This window comes from Halichoeres trimaculatus, unplaced genomic scaffold (assembly GCF_033239565.1).
Source record: "Halichoeres trimaculatus isolate MK-OKI-2021-1 unplaced genomic scaffold, fHalTri1.1 fHalTri1_scaffold_13, whole genome shotgun sequence".
Lineage (NCBI taxonomy): Eukaryota > Metazoa > Chordata > Actinopteri > Labriformes > Labridae > Halichoeres > Halichoeres trimaculatus.
The window spans coordinates 15,542,786-15,559,299 of record NW_027437191.1 but is presented as its reverse complement, the minus strand read 5'-3'; the positions used below and the strand labels follow the sequence as shown (position 1 = coordinate 15,559,299).

Sequence of the window (16,514 nt, the reverse complement as noted above, 5' to 3'; positions counted from 1 at the left end):
TAATTCAGCAGGAAAACGGCTCATTGATTTGGAACGAAGGCTGATTAACTCAGAGAATAACTCAGAGATTTTTCTAGTGACTGGATTAAAAACATGATGTTAAATTTACTTTGTAGTCATACAGAATGCTGTTTTTACCATTAAAGCTCAGGACATTTCATCATTTCAGACTAAACTGAAGCACAAAGCAGCAAAAATTTCCCCTATGGGGGATCAACAAAAGAATATTCTTTTTTTTCTATTCTATTCACACTGCTAATATTGGTTTAAGATACAATAACTGTGAGCAAAGATTTCCTAAACTGGTCAATTACATGGATTAACCACAAAACAAGTCCCTGACATCTTATGAATGGGAACAGTAAATGGACACCAAAACCCGTTTGAGTAGAAAAAGGTTCATTTACTGGAAGACAAAAGCAGATAAAATAGCTTCTGAAGGCAAAAATGCAGCAGGTTTTACAAAGAAATAGGTAGTTTTGTACTAGAAGTTCTAAGGGTGTAACAAAAATAGAATATATTTGTTCATATGTTCAAGTAAAAAAAGGATGTAAACATTTTTTATGAATGTAAATGGAAGGAGCAAACTGCAAACTCACCAAGGAAACAAATACATTCATAAGTGAGATGGAAACTATCTTAGTGCAATTACAACATGACAAATTTCACAGTTAGTACATTGTTCACTGCCAGATGAAAAGAGGCTGGACACAAAACAACCCTAAACTTTGTTGCACTAAAGTGAATCCCTCGGAGTGTGTACAATTAATAAACATAACAATACATGACTAGAACCCTGTTAATCAAAACCCTGAATATAGTGAGGTAAACTTTAACAGAAGAATTTAAAAATAATAACTGGACAATTTCAAGTTTTAGGTATAAAACAACTGAACCTGAATCATTCAGATCCGTACATCACTCAGCGACAACAAAAAGTCCAACACCTCTTTCAATGAAACTGTAATACTTAGGGCTCCAGTGTACATTGTTTCTCACAGATAAAAGAGGAGCAGAAAAAGAAGAGAAACAGCTTCAGACTCCAGCTTTGAACTGCCTGTTGCCTGGAGGGCAACATGCAGGGTTTAAACAGACCCAGCACTCAGTTTCTTTTCACACATGTGCAAATGTCCAGGAGGGAAGAATGAGCTGTGGTGGAGGGGTAGGGCAAGGACACAATGCTTTTAGATGCTAAGCGAGTCTTTAGCAACATGAAAACATGAAGTCAACAAGGTGGAGGTACAGAGTCTTCAAAAAGAGTACAGCTACAAAATAAGGAATTTTGTGGAAAGTTCTTTCATCAAGCTGTTATGTTGCTCCACATTGCAAATCCAAACAGGGTTAAAGGGGCGTGATGGAATTAGCCATGAACCAGTGACACACCATGATACAGAGCTCGCTTCCACATGTAGTATGTTGAGCGTGGGGTAAAGGGAAAGTAGGACCTGAATTCTTTGAACGTTGGGAATGATTTTTGCTCAAAGCGCTGCTGCAGGAACAGTTTGGCCTTGGCCTTGAAGTTGGCCAGAGCGACCACATCCATCGCAAACATCTGCTCATCCATGATCACCTTACCATGGTAGTTTTGCCCTGGTTGTATGGAATTTATGGAAGGCATGGGAGGACTTTCTGGATACTTTGGATTCTCAGTAAATGGGAGCCCCGGCTGAAAAGCCACTATGCTCTCCACTGTTGTGTTTTCAGTCACACCAGAGTTCTCCAGACCGCTTAATAAGATCTCTGGACTTGGCGTGGACATCTTCTTCTTGTGGTTCTGACTGTTACGCCACAGCCAGTAGAAACATGGAGACACTGTAGGGAACTTCAGCTTGAACTTAGTCAGGGACCATTTGGACCTCCGCACATGTAGCTTGGCAGCATCCCTGAGCTGTTTCTTGCTCAAATATGCTTGCCGGAAGCTTTTGTGTTTACGCCTGAAGACCCTCACTCTGGGTACAACTGGATGGTTGATGGTGGGCAGAAGTGGGGACAAGCTCTTTGGACTCTGGCTCTTGTCAGCATCTGAGCTGTCCTCACTGCTGCCAACGCTGCCCTTGTACCCTCTGTTGTACAGCAAAGCTTCTCGCCTCCAGTTGTAGTAGGTTGACCTGGAGATACCTGGAAAATTTCTTTTAAAGACTCTGAATGGGAGGGAGCCATTTGTTACGATGCAGCTCTGCAGACAGCGCTTGGCTTCCTGCATATTGGCGACGTTCTGGGCCCGCTCCACACCAGGCATTCCCATGCTGAGACCAAACATACTAGCAACACTGTCGTGGTGATCTGGTTCATCCTGCTTCGCTTCAGGGGAAGACCAGACCTCTTGTTCAGTGCTCTCTCCAGGACTTATCTCTCCAGTGGAGGATGAAGCAGAGAAGGTTCCCCCAGATTTTATGAGCTCATGCTTCCAGTTGTAGTAAGAGGAGCGGGAGATCTCAGGGAAGAACTCTTTGAATTGGTGCAAAGGGATGAGCTTGCCTTCCAGGTAGCATGCCTGAAGGAAATACTTGGCCTCGTACCTTGCTGCTGATTTCTTGCAATGCTCCTCTGTCTGCCTCTTCCAGCGGTAGAAGGTCCTCTTGGTGATGTTGTACTTGTCTTTCAGACTTGGGTAACAAAGCTGTGAGTCTTGGCTCAGCAGCTCCTCACTCTTGATCGGCGACTCCCTTTCTTCACTTTCAGGACTTCCAAATGAGAGGTGACTTGCTGGGACAAGGGCAACAAAATGATTGGGCCTAAACAAGGATTCAGATTGCAGATCACCAGACCACATGACATGAAGGGTATGTGGCTCAGAGTCTCTGGGCCAGGTCCTTGGACGTATGACCCTGTTGAAGTAGGGTCGGATTTTGAAGTTGAACATGGGGTAGACGGAGTAGATGTTAAACTTTAGGATGGATGACAGAGCGTACACATGCCACATGTTGGCATAGGAGCCAGGGAAGCAAGATGCTTTGACATCAGCATCGAAGATGGCCTCCAGGACTGTTGCAGGAAGGTTGAGCATGTCTTCAGACTCCTCAGCACAAAGACTAAAGCGCACTGCCTGAAGCATCATTTTTGAGTCGATCATCCCAGACAAGTAGTATCTCTTCCACAGCACCATCTCCACAACCGTCCGTACCTGTGGGGGCATAATTTGTTGCATTTTAACATCAAGCTTCAGGATGCACTGTAGGTGCGGCTGCAGAGGATACAACAAATAAAGGTTTGCTCACCTGAAGCTCCAAGCTAAGCCCAGTGTCGCCCACTAGCAGCATGCTAACAGCATCAAACAACAGGTTGCCTTCTCCTTTGCACTTAAGAGGCAAAAGGCCCATGGGTGCATCATCGGGGTAGAGGCCATGAGCTGTGTCATCCACACCTGTCCTGTCAGAAAAGTCTTGACATGGTGATGTGGGTAGCTGGAAGGGGGCAAGGATCTGATCCACCTCCAGGACCACTTTGGTCAGTGCTTCCAGACCATGGCTCTCTGTGGCCTCCTGGAGCTCCCTGAGAACAGACAGCACGACCTCCTTCCTTTGAATCATACCTGAAATCTGGTAGGCCTGGAGGAGGAGATGGAAAACAAATTTATTAAAGGCAGGAGAAGGTGGATCAGTGACATGTTGTTTCAGGGAGTTGTAAAAACATTTTAGGCAGTTGTTCTAAGGCAGAAGATACCAGGTGAACTTGTTCAGGTAGATAGGGTTTACACTGCTAATACAGCTTTGACAAACATCTGCTATGTCCTTCACCACATATTTTTTTACCAGTGGGTGGACAAAACAGGTTTTAGCTTATCTTAGATGATGTCTGCCTGTATTAACTCAGTCACTTCTTTTTAAATGGTTCAATTTAACAGGAAAATGATAACGTTGAAACTGGAAATGTAATACGTATATACTGCACATGTTTCTGATTCCTTCACAGACAAATACAGTTGAATTTAAAAAAAAAAAAAAAAAAAAAAAACGGTGCATGGAAACAAGGCGTGTTTTGAATTTTAGCTCCCATAATATCAAACATGAGGAGCACAATTTTTACCAATCCAGTTTGAACCAATTTTACGTTAAGCAAACAGTTACAAAACCAGGCTTACGTTGACATCAAAACAAAATAAACTTTATTCAAATACTATTTGAATTCAGTTCAAAAGTTCTGGTAGAATTGGCTTTAATTCCTACAATGGCACACATTCTGACCTTCGGGTAATTTTTGATTTAAGTTTCGTATTTCAAATCATCCCTATCATTTGAATTATCGACCTAAACAAGAAAATGTAACATCTTTTTAATCGAGTTTCCAGCAGCTAACCTCCACCTCCCTACAACCTGTGCAAAAAGGCTAACGTGTTCACCTTTCACACAGGTAACAAAACACGTCAGGTTAAAACGTGCTCCCCTCTAAACACGCAGAAAAGTTATACTAAACATAACCTTACCTGAACGTCCAGAGACTCGATGGTGACTCAGACAAACAGTCACGGGCTTGTGGTGGAGGTTTCACAGCTGATTCCGATTTTCACTCCGCGGGTATCAGTCCATTGTGCGCGTGCAGCTGTAGTGTCCTGAGCTCCAGTGAGCTCCACAGATTTGGGGAGTGATAACCGCACCTCCCTGCAGGAAATTGTTAATCGTCCATTCGCCTTTTTTTGTCCTGCGTCACAAAACACCTCCTTCCCTACCCCCTACACCTTACCCCCTCCCTCTCCCCTGCTTCCCCTCTCCCCCAACAGACCTCAGGCAGGGTCAACTTCAATGTGAACAGTTAACAGGCTAATGTGTCAGGGGGCTGAGGAACAAGGAGGTAGTCATGTATGTTAACAGGTAGAGGTGCTTTTATATATATATAAACACAATGATGGCTAATGTCTCAGAGCTAATTTCTGGATTTCAACAAGTCACTTTCAAGGTTATTTGTCAAGTTTCCAGTTGCCTCAAAAAACAGTACAACAAATCTTGACCTTAAAGCCCATAAACTATCTGAACTATTTTCTGGATGGATAAACCTTTGGTCTTCTAAAGACATCCTGTACGTCCATGTGGTTTTGATTTTTATGTCCTGGTATCTGTTAAACTGGTTTGAGTCATTGATCATGGCATAAATAGCCTTTTGAATGTAATGTTGCTTGTTTTTGTCCCAATTTCCATTAATACCCTATCCTGTGAAGCAATTTTAGTGGCATGTTTGTGTCATAATTTTCTTACAAATTCACTATGGTTGACTTTATTCTTGATTTTGGTTGAATTTATTCACTATGTACAATAACAAAACAAACACAACCTGTGCTTTTGCTTTCACAAATGTCTTTTTTCATGTTATTTAATTTTTGTCAGCTAAATCCAGTGACAGAAAGGCTGGTTTGTGGATTGGAGTGGATATGTGCAGACAGGGTGTGGACAGGAGCTTTATGAGCAAAGAGAAGGCCTCTAGGTCTGCCTGTTTCTCCACTGTATCACTTTTAACACCTCCACTGCTGCCTTTTGCAGGATTTCAGTAATCAAGGCCTTTTGTTCCACACACGCACAACAATCCTGTGACTGTCCCCCAGCCCCCAGCCATTCCTACTGTAGACCCCCCCATACACACACAGAAACACACACACTCCCCAGGGGACAGCAGCATTTGGCCCCCACTGATGTGTCCACTCCAAGCACTTGGCAGACAAGCTGGTGCCTGAGGTTCACTGGGGTTCAAGTCTCTGACCTGAAGCTTATCAGCTACCTAGACAATGTGTGAGAGTGTGTGGGGGTTTTCAAAAGAAAAGGCACAACGTCAACACTTTGGTTTGTATTTCTGACACTACATGCTGAGATGATACATCTAGACACCCACTTGTTAAAAGCTATGGAAATAAGTGTGTGGTTCAAAACCTGTCTCTCTTGATCAGGGGCTTCCTTCACTTGCTGCCACTGTTTCACTGAAAACAAAAAAACACCAAAACATTTTAGCCTATGGTCTGCTGTTTTAAACCAAGCATGAAGCATCCTGCTGGACATACGACTATTGTGGAGGTGTGTCCTTGCTAAAATGTTATGTTTCTCAGATTAGTTCAAACTTTTCTAATTTTGTAAGATTTACTGAGATCTTCAGTTTCAGCAGAGTTCAGGGTCTGCACTTTGTAATTTCACATTCTGAAATTTTTTTTGAGTTATTTATTGTAAGAGTTTCTATCTCCAGTTTAAAGTATGTTCTACTTTATTAAGCTATACAGGGAGAGAGGGGGACGCAACAAGGGTCTCTATCCTATTACAAGGGCTTCTCCACTTCATTCAACTCGTTGGCTTTCGTAAATGTCTGTGTCTTCACCATCTCCTCAACCCCCTCGGACTCAAAGCCGGAGCCAGCCACACACCTTAGGTGTGTAGATTAGCTGTGCTGCACTGTGAACACAGTAGAGGGCTGGCAGTAAGCATTTAACATGCAAATAGAGAACATCGGGGCCGGCTCCAGCAGTCTATCACCTGCTGTGGCTGACAGGTTTGTTTGCATGTGTGCTCATGTAAGTGTTTGTACAGGATGGTAGAAAGTGGACAGACCAAGCTCAGGTGTTATCCAAACTTAAACTACATTTTTTTAAGTAAGAGCCAAGGCACAGTCACCTGCTAACATATTGTGTCCCAAAACAAAACCACCCAAAACTGTATCACTGGTTTGGGTTTTGCAAAATATACTTTAACATATTGCAGGTTACTTAATCTGGCGGTGACATTATTTAAAAGTCATTGGTTTACAGCCAGTATACTTTGCTCATACTGAAAAAATAAAGATCTGAATTTCCTAATTAAAAAATTTAAGATTGGAGTCCCAAAATTCCTCTCACCTTAATATTATACGGTAAGATAGTGTAGAAAAGTAAAATCGTTGGTCTTTTACACTATGTGAAAGGTATTTTACCAGATACAACACAAGTTCAAAATCAAGTTTATTGAATACATCTCACTCCACAGCTTATTTTTATATTAGAGTACGTATAAGGATATTCTTTTGATACAGAATAGACCTAAACATTAATAACATAGTCAAAAAGTTGAATGAATGGAAAGAGACATGTGGATTTCAGTAAATGCATGCCATGTTTTCATAATAAATATGACAGTGGTGGAGCAGAATATGAGTCCCATGTACTGAGGTTTTTACAATATATGTTGTGATTCAGGACGAAATCAGATGAATATGACCACAGGCTGCATGTTGAATGCTAACTACAGCTACAGTTGGGAAGCTTATTACAGTTTAATCATAGATGGCAGCAGCTCAGTTAAAGCACAAGGACAGGGACAGGATTCAGACCAATTTATGCTTTGTACGGCTGATTATTTATACTGTACACAGGCATATTCAGTGGACTCATTGTCATGTACCAAAACAAAGTCAGATGCAACAGGTAGCATGATATCAGCGTAGATCACATCATCTGCATCCATAACCTAAAGAAACACACAAATAAATGAGATAAGGGGTTGATTGTACATACAATTGTGCATTTTGTTTATTTATATGAGTACAATGCACTTACATTGCTGGTGCTGACAGGGCATTCTGACTCTTTCTGCAGCTGCTGTCCTGACAATAAAGAGACCAAAAAGTGCTCAGTATTATGAAGACTTTCCCCAGATTCTTTAAGTTTTAAAACCAATGAGGCGATCATAAAAAAAACCACTGAATTAAATAAACTGATTGTCTAACCCCAGGTTACATAAGGAAGAGTGTGACACAACTCTCTACATCTGCAGAACGGTTTTCATCATGAGTTGAAAATTGTAAACAGAACTTGTATTTGCAAAACAAATGCGTCAGACATTATTTCTTCAGAGACCTCAGAGAACAGTTGAGTAAGGTGATGTGTACATGCGAGGGCATGCTTGGAAGTGACAGTGTGCATGTATAGGCTTGTTGCACGCTGGAACCTATGGGGTCAAATTTCTGTTATAATGATTTGTACAGAGTCTTTCTATAGCTTCAGGAAGTGGAACTCACTTTTTTTTCGTCTTCTGTTGACGACAAACCCTGCAGCAACGGCTGACAAAACTGCACATCCCACCAACCCAACAGCAAGAGCCATTATGTCCTGGTTACCACCTGTAAATGTAAAAAGTTTTTTTTATTAAAGTAGTAAAACACAGCTTTAAATTGTGGGGACAAGTCATTCAATTTATAAACATTAACTGAGAAGTTATATAATGCTAAATAAGGAGGTTGACACCACACACATCTGCATGCTTAACAGCCCTCTAGTATCTGATAGCTTTTAACAAATGAAGTGCTGACCCCATACCATTCAAATAGCTTGCTTTTTTCTAACAGTCCTGTAAAAGTTCACATTGAGTATTTCTTAACCGAGTGCAGTAACTTATGTTGATCAAACAAACCCATTTTTTGTTTTGTTAACCATACTTTTAATATATCTATATACATAACTGGTATCATGCTTTAGGAAAGTAGACTTTAAATTTGTAATCAGGCCAACAACCTCCCCACATGAGTTTCTGAAGAGTGGGTTTGAAGCCCAGACAGCAGCACCAGCCTCTGAATCAATCAAGAATTCTGCAAACAGGGCTATAACATGCTCACCTGTTACTTATATCAACCACACCACTGATTATGTCCAGATATGCATAGCTCTTAGACTATCGCCAAATTAGTTGTTGACAAAAATAAAAACCTTAAAAGTTAACAAAATGTGGAATATGTATTCATTCATTTATTGGGACAACTGCTTATTTATTTATTTTTAAGTATTGTTAGACTTAATACGAGCCAATATCACCTAAAAATCTAGTAAAATGTCTTGTTTTAACAAAATAAAAGACAAAAATATTGAATAATTTTTTTTTATTTTAGGGTGAGAAGTGAAACAGGTTCTCAAGTTATTTGTAATATAATCTTAAAATATGTGTGCTAAGGCCTCTGATAATCTGTCTGACTTTCTGGGTCTTAAGCAGAAGGTATCAGAGGAGTTAACATTGTTTGCTTATGAAGAACTGAAAGAATGTGCCAACAGGGTGAGAAAATGTACTTGTTTGAATTGCCCCCTGCTGGCCAATAAAGAAGATGCAGGTCGACAAATCTGACCAGGCCACAGTTTTTTGGGGAAAATGTATTTTTAACATCAAATAACTGGGTGTTAGCCATACTTTTTATTATTTTATTTTATTTTATTTTATTTTTTCACATTTTTTTTATTCATGTTTTTTTTTGTTTGAGAAAATAAGCAGTGTCTACAAGTGTCTCTTCATTTTATATTTCAAACTAAAACACATACAATTGGAGCTATTGAGTGAAGGTAACAGTGCGGTGTTTTTTGTTTTTGTGGTTATTTTTTCTTTCTATGGTCTCATAAACAATAAAGCTGATAATATAAATCTTTTATACAACCAAAAGTTTGGCCTTTAATTTGTACAGGAGTAACTGTACTTTAGTGATACTGTATACCTCCAAAAAAAAAAAGTTAATGACAGGGACAGCAAGCTATTTTCTGGTCAATTAGAATGAAACAGTACCTTGACTTTGAGCTTCTTTTTCCTGTATGAACCGTCCTCTTCCTCTTCCTTTTCCTTTAAGGGCAACACACACACACACACACACACACACACACACACACACACACACACACACACACACACACACACACACACACACACACACACACACACACACACACACACAGGTTAAAACAGTTTGTCATTTATCATATTTTGCATTAAATACGAGATGAATAGGAAAGATGGATCATACAGACCTGGGCGTCCTATGCTGAACTCCACTGAGGTCAGGACTTGATCTTCCACAGTTGCCTGGCACCTATACTTGTGCATTATAGGACTTTGATAGTTGACAGTCAGAGTTACATCACAAGCAGACTTCTGATTTAAGTGCTGTTGTGAGTCTTCCTGTATCACAGCACCACTTTCATCCACCCACGTTAGGCTGACCTGTTGTTGTAGCTGTGTGTAGCAGTGTCCCTGCTGTACGTAGGTGAGGAGGATACACTGCAGGGACACCGTGTTACCAGGCATGAGGTTTAACTGTGGGCTGTTTGAGAGGACTGAAAGATAAAAGAAGACTTATGTCTCCTTTTTGCTTTAATCAGACTCATATAATTTCATAAGACTGAAATATTGAGAGCACTTACCGTTGTCAGATGGGAAGAGGATTGGCCTCTGTCTGCAGTGATGACGTCCAGCATCCTCCAGTGTGAACTTTTTGATTTTCAGAGTGCACTGTGAATCCTCAGAGTCTGCTGTTAGAGCTGTTTCTATCTCTCCATTAGTGAGTATGGCAATGTGATCATGAGTTTCTTCTGTGCTAAGTTGCCAAATATGATAACAAACTAAATCTTTTCCACATTGATATTTGATACCATTACTCAGTTCAGCCAAAATCAAACTCTCTCTTCCATTAATGCCTGTAGAAAGAAATAAAGTGTTGAATGTTATATTTTATGCTCAAGATAAGATCATTTAATGACATTTACCAGAGTGTGTAGAAGTCTTACTTACTGGAACTGTAGACACATAACAGCATTAGCGTCTTAATTACAGAGGGAATGATTTCAGCCATCCTGTTGACCGGTCTGCTCACAGTGAAGAGGTACACTTCAGGTTCATCGTTAAAGTTGGTTAACACACTCAGTGTTTGCCAACATCCTCAAGCTGATGACGCCTGTGACTTGTCACTCTACCATTTTTTTTTTTTACTTCAATATCTACTAAAATAAGTCATTTTAAAGACAGTTTAACACAGTTTAACACAGTCAACTGTGAGTCCTTTAAGGAGAGAAGATAAAGCTACAGAAGTATGACAATAAAGACAAATCAATGGACAAAGCTGAGTTTTGATTTTTGTTGGTTTTGGTGCCCCCTTTTGACAAAGCAGAGTGTCTTTGGTGATTTAGTTGTGGTCATCTGCAAGAGAGTTTCCTGACAAAAGGCCTTAAAAAGTGACAGATTTTGTAAATGCACCATTTAAGTTTTGTCCTCAGGTTTTTGACTGCGACACAAAAATGCTGAATCAACCAAAATCTGTGATGATGAAAAGTTTAAAGTGAAAGTTCCCAAACTTTCTAGCCCAGTGCCCCCCAAATCATGGTCCAGGAAGCCCCTGACAGAAAAAGGCCCCTGGCAGAAAAAGGAATAAGATACTTCATTTAGATGATCAATAGAAAATTAGACTATGCGCATTCATCACTTTTTTCCCAACATAAATCTGCCTGTACTGATACTGTTATTATCCTAACTTGGTAATCTAAGGGGTCATGGGAAAACATAGAAATACTGAAAACAATTTTCTGTTTGCATGGTTTCATAAAATGTAACACAGTTTTTATAACATTTTTACAATTATGTATTTATTTTGCAAGTGGGAATAGTTTCTTTAGGCAGTTTTGATTTTGGAAGGTATAGGGGACTGTTTGTGTGGAATTAGTAGAAGGAGAATATATGTATTTTGGATGTTGTTATCCTAGTGTTGTAGTTACAATAGAATAGCCATTTATTTAGGACTGTATAGACGTAGGTTGACCTGCAATGGTATTAACCATGGAGTGATGGTAAGAACACACAAGACGTCTTAATACGGTTGACTTTTCCTTTTAGTGAATTATTCTACACACACAGGAACAGTACGATAATACACTAATACTTCAACATGTGATGTATGCGAAAAACACAAATGATACAACATAAATCCAGCCATAAAATAACAAGGAATCTTAATTCTTATGTAAGGCTGATCATAGTATGTCCGATATATGTACATACAAGAACAGTGAGAACTAAATCGCTAAATGATATTGCTTATAAGTCTCACACAGTACACGACTAACAGCATACACCAGCCAAACTATGCACATGCCATCTGCTCATTAGCTTGGAGACACATAAAAGAACATCAAAACAGCATCAAATGTGAACAGTTAGTCCAAACATGTCCCAAACTTATCAAATAGTCACAGTTTGCTCAGACAAACTCACACTATGTAGCTTGGGTCAGTCTTCTCTACCTGCTCTGCTGGTGCTGCATGTCTCGGCCTCCAGCTCGGCTTCGCTAGCCAGATGTAAGCAGGATTTTCGGCCACCAGGGGGTGCCACTACTACAATTCTGACAGCCTTTCCGATAGTTACCACTATCCATCAATAGAGGGCACCCAAGCTACTTTCTCACTTTCACTGCGCACATCAACAAGCTGTAGGATTCACAACAGCAGGCTTCTTTGGGTTTCTGAAAATCACTTTCGACTAGACCTCTGAAGAATTTTTTTTTTTTTTTTTTTTTTCTTCTTCAAAAAAGTGGGTCATTTATATGTAAGTATTTTCCTACTTAGTACAATTTTGTATTTATAAACGTTTTTATTCATTGCTTTTGTTTTTGCTCAGTCAGGTTAATGTTAAAACGATTTTTGTTGAAAAAAAAGGGCTCTGAAGGAGGTTAGTAATGACTGTACAGTAGTCATTGTGCAGTACCCATATACACTTTAACAGCCTCCCCTTCAACCTTTGATGAGCTCATTTAATCATCATCCATTATATGATTTTTTTTTTTTTCTGTTTCAAACTGAATAGATCAACAGCTCAACCAAGAGCAGTTAAAGTTGTGCTGGCTACATTGTGCTATAACACCTATTGCTTACAGAGATGGTAGAGGCTGAAGTCACAAGGTTGACACTCAATCTCTATGGAGGAAAAAAAACCATTACTCTCATACACAGAGAACACACTATTAAAGGTATCATCTCTGGTAAAAACCAGTAAAAGCATAGAAACGTTTAAACATCCAGAAAACAGGTTTAGTGCTTTACTTCATGTTAGTGCTTACAGTCACTTAACCTACACAAAACATCTTTACTCATTTTTGTGTGTATGGTGCAGTAGTTTCGTACAGAAGTTAGCCTAAAAAATATATAAAACCTAAAAATGCATACTATCTTTGTTTACAATAAATTAAAGAATCTTTTAACAGAAGGCTATAAGTAACATAAGTATTTAACAACATAAATTGGTCAAATCTTACTCTGAGGACATATGCCAAACTGAAAACATGAAATGTTATTATCCTTTGTAAAAGTGTGTGTGTGTGAGAGAAAACACAGGCCAATAGCTTCTGAATTAGTTTTATTAACCCATGTGTACAGATCCTCAGTGACAAATGTAGACAAATAGGTTGAGTATGACTATGTTACAAAAATATCAAGTCTCAGTTCTTTATGAATAATCTCTTCAATGTGAGAGCTACTGCAAACTGATCACTTTAGAAACTGTCCAAACATTCAGAAAAGCACATGACTAATTTAGGCTAAAAATATATGTTTTATGTATATAGATATAATATTTACATAACCACTTCAACACAATATCACATTATGGTTATATCCTGTACATATTGCATCTTAAACAACAGCAGAACTTAAAATTAGATGACAAACAGCGATCCTCAGATATCACCTAGACTATTGAGATAACAGCTGCTGTTAGGGGAAATTATTGATTAACACAAACAATCTCAACAGACAGACTAAACATCCCTTTTCAGTTTTCCACTTTCATCCTCCCACAGTATCAAAGCAGAGCCAGGATCAGGTTCAGGATTCTTAGCAGCATTTCAGCAGCACTGATTTAAACAACAGGGCTCAGATATATGATTCTCTCTTTTATCTTGTTCAGTCAGAACACCTGTGAGTGTGTACAGGTGGGATACATTCAAGATACTTAGAGGTTTCAGTGCATCTGTGACTTACTCTCCAACAGTCTTTCTTACAGTGTGTCATCAAAAATAAGGAGGGGGAGGACAGCAGTATGGAGCAGTTCTTAAAGATTTTTGTCTTTATAAAAAGAATATAATACGATTATTTAAGCAAATCAAGCTAAATTTGAGATCTTATTCAGTATCAGTGCCCAGAGTCCAATAGCATGATGTCAACAGAGCTCATACAGCTTTGACGTTCTGCTGTCCCCTGACTTTTGGTCATATCTTATAGAAAGTCCTCATAGATAAATGAGCAAAACGCAGTCGCTGTCGGGCTTCAAGTGGGAAATAAAAATTTTTTTTGAAAGAAAATATCAAGATAATAAATGATATACTGACCAAGCACATGCAAAATCCAAAACAGTCCTTCTCAGAAGAAAGACTACATGTTAGAGATACTTCAAATAAAAATAAATATTTCTGATTAAAGCCACAATCAAGTTTTGGTACAGTAAATGGAGTACTGCTTTACAAATATACACATTTTATCAAGTTATGGCAAACAATACATTCAGAAATTTCCACAGGGACACTTCATGCAGGGGTTTTGTAAAGAAAAGTCACCCACTCACAAAAATTAACCATTTGTCAGAGGATCCGATTGCTTCTGTAGAAGATTTCACCCTCAATAACTTCTTCTCTGAACCCTGACATAAGTTTACACATCGTATTGTGAGTCGTGCTGCAGGTTGTAGAGTGTTGAAAAGGTCCTAGAGCTTGTTCTGGGAACGAGCATGGAGGTCGTTGGAACAAATTTATGCAAAGTTTCCAACTTGAATGCACTTGAAACAAACTCAAGAGTCAGACTGACACAAAAACAAGAAATGAGAGGCATTTGTTGGCCTCATGTTATCATGAGTTTCTGACCCTGTGATAACCGTTGTATCCCACACAGCTCAATGACATAAACATTTTTAAAAGGAGATCAGAAATAAAGAATTGTACTGCATGTAGCACCATGCTCCACCTGGATCAGGACTTTTACTGAACAGTAAAGCCAGGGTGATTAAACTTCACATTGTCCAAACAACCAAAAAATAGCCAGTGTTTGCGTAAAACACAGAAACCAACATAAGCTGTATGGACCACCAGTGCTTCAGTGGTTATCAGTTTACAGCTGACAGGATTTTTTTGGTTTGAATTGAAGAAAATGGAGAAGTCCTTCACACTTATAAAATGCTACATTCCCTCTCTGCTTGCTCAGCTCTTCAGAGGATTCAGTTCAGAAGCAGTTAGGTAAAAAAAATAAAATAAAAGTATTCATCTCATAAGGCAGGAGTCATGTTTCAATCATACAATGATAAAAGAGATCGGTCAAAATCTGTGGTATGTACAGATGCAGTTAAAACTACACTTTTCAAGATAATTGCAAGAGATATCAACTTAGACACCATGAGAGTGGCGGCTCAGTAACAGGTCTGGATGGGTATCATACAAGAGGTTTGTCATGAATAAAAGCAGCTGTTAAAATGTGTTTGAATGTCACAGTTCAGACTGCCTCACTGATGTGGCAACACCACGACTGCAGCTTCAGACTACAAACTTCAAGTTATTGATAAAAATAAATATGCTTTTCCTTTTTAAAAAGGAAATAAAAAAGGAGTCTGTAGAGGAGATAAAAAGCAGGTGTGTTCTGACCCTGAAAGGGAATGACTGGTCTGTTGTGACTCAGAGTCAGATGGTGATAAGGGGTTTGTTTGTGAAACTCTTCTTCCCTTGCTCTTATAAAGTGCCCAGGTGGAGAGTGACGCCTCTGTGCTGTCACAGGCTGGAGGGTTGGGCCTGTTGCTGTATCTGTGCGTGGTGACTCGGCTGAGCTGCCTCACAGTCTTTGGATCCCTCCTCCACGCCTCGAGCATACATGAGGATGAGGGTGACGGTGGCGAAGGTGGCCGCGTTCACAGGGAAGGCTCGTAGCAGCGTGGAGGTGAGACCCCGTGTGAACACCATGTAGCCCTCTTTCCTGACGCTCTGCCGCACACAGTCAGCTATGCTGCTGTACTGGTTCACTCCTCCCACCCCGTCTGCCTGCAGCCGCGATTTGATCACATCCACTGGGTAGGTGGACAGCCAGGAGGCGATGCCAGCCATGCCTCCGGCGAACAGCAGTTTGGGGATCATGTAGCGGTCATCTGGCTCACAGCCAAGGCTGCGTGTCAGCACATCATAGGCCAAGAAATACACACCAAAGCCTGGTGTTTCCCGGATCAGTGTGGTCAGCATGCCTCTGTTTACGCCCCACAGACCCTCTCGGTTGTAGATGCGAGCCAAGCAGTCGAGGGAGTTCTTGTAGAGCTTCCTAGAGGACTTTTTCTCTCCAGTTCCCTGCATCTGCATACGGGTCTTAGCCAGTTCCATGGGGCAGCAGATGATGCACTGGATGGCGCCTGCTGCTGCTCCGGCGAGGAACTGGTTCATAGGGGTGTCCTGTCCCAGCAGCCGCATAGTGTTTCCCTGAACTCCAAACACAATGGCATTGATAAAAGTAAGGCCCATCATAGGAGAGCCAATACCTTTATACAAACCAAACACCTGCAGAGGAGTGGAGAAACATATTTTTATAAGCCTTTATAAGAGCTCTTATATTTGCTAGAAATGTTAATTAGATAAATAGACTGAATGAAAAGATTGACCACAAAAGTGAGGCTAAAGTGATTATTGATTTGGCTCAAACTGCACGACCTATCAGGGGTGTTTTGGCTTTTTTTAAACATTTAATAATCTAACTTAAGCTTCCTTTCAGCTACACAACCACAAATACTGGCTGTGTAGCTAAAAAAATTTTTTAT

At 40.0% G+C, this 16,514-nt stretch overlaps 3 protein-coding genes across 5 annotated transcripts in view; all 3 read right to left on the bottom strand.

Annotated features, from left to right (window-relative positions):
• Positions 1–433: 433 nt before the first annotated feature.
• On the bottom strand, positions 434–4,624 carry vrtn (vertebrae development associated). Its single transcript, XM_074684629.1, has 3 exons — positions 4,424–4,624; positions 3,219–3,548; positions 434–3,124 (listed from the first exon to the last, which is right to left on the bottom strand). The coding sequence occupies exons 2-3, from the start codon at positions 3,528–3,530 to the stop codon at positions 1,361–1,363; spliced, it is 2,076 nt and encodes a 691-aa protein (XP_074540730.1). The 5' UTR covers positions 3,531–3,548; positions 4,424–4,624; the 3' UTR covers positions 434–1,360.
• Positions 4,625–7,040: 2,416 nt separating this feature from the next.
• LOC141802152 (uncharacterized) lies at positions 7,041–12,008 on the bottom strand. Its single transcript, XM_074685624.1, has 8 exons — positions 11,958–12,008; positions 10,485–10,558; positions 10,118–10,390; positions 9,725–10,030; positions 9,486–9,539; positions 7,963–8,064; positions 7,502–7,548; positions 7,041–7,412 (listed from the first exon to the last, which is right to left on the bottom strand). Exons 2-8 carry the CDS (start codon positions 10,543–10,545, stop codon positions 7,299–7,301), a joined length of 957 nt encoding a protein of 318 aa, XP_074541725.1. The 5' UTR covers positions 10,546–10,558; positions 11,958–12,008; the 3' UTR covers positions 7,041–7,298.
• A 1,069-nt stretch (positions 12,009–13,077) lies between these two features.
• The window catches only part of LOC141801662 (mitochondrial basic amino acids transporter-like), a 71,758-nt gene continuing 68,321 nt past the window's right edge, over positions 13,078–16,514 (bottom strand). For all 3 annotated transcript variants that reach the window (XM_074684800.1, XM_074684798.1, XM_074684799.1), the window contains one exon: positions 13,078–16,257. In XM_074684800.1, the coding sequence (XP_074540901.1) occupies positions 15,487–16,224 (738 nt within the window). In that variant the 5' untranslated portion in view covers positions 16,225–16,257 and the 3' untranslated portion in view covers positions 13,078–15,486. The remainder of the gene's footprint in view (positions 16,258–16,514) is intronic.

What these genes read in the sequence shown, in the direction of transcription:
- vrtn (XM_074684629.1), bottom strand. Translation starts at nt 3,530, where the DNA reads ATGATTCAAAGGAAGGAGGTCGTGCTGTCTGTTCTCAGGGAGCTCCAG. An exon ending in GGCTTAGCTTGGAGCTTCAG is followed by an intron (nt 3,125 to 3,218) that starts GTGAGCAAACCT and finishes ATGCCCCCACAG; the next exon opens with GTACGGACGGTTGTGGAGAT.
- LOC141802152 (XM_074685624.1), bottom strand. Translation starts at nt 10,545, where the DNA reads ATGGCTGAAATCATTCCCTCTGTAATTAAGACGCTAATGCTGTTATGT. An exon ending in GTTCAGCATAGGACGCCCAG is followed by an intron (nt 9,540 to 9,724) that starts GTCTGTATGATC and finishes TTGCCCTTAAAG; the next exon opens with GAAAAGGAAGAGGAAGAGGA. An exon ending in AAAAGAAGCTCAAAGTCAAG is followed by an intron (nt 8,065 to 9,485) that starts GTACTGTTTCAT and finishes TTACATTTACAG; the next exon opens with GTGGTAACCAGGACATAATG.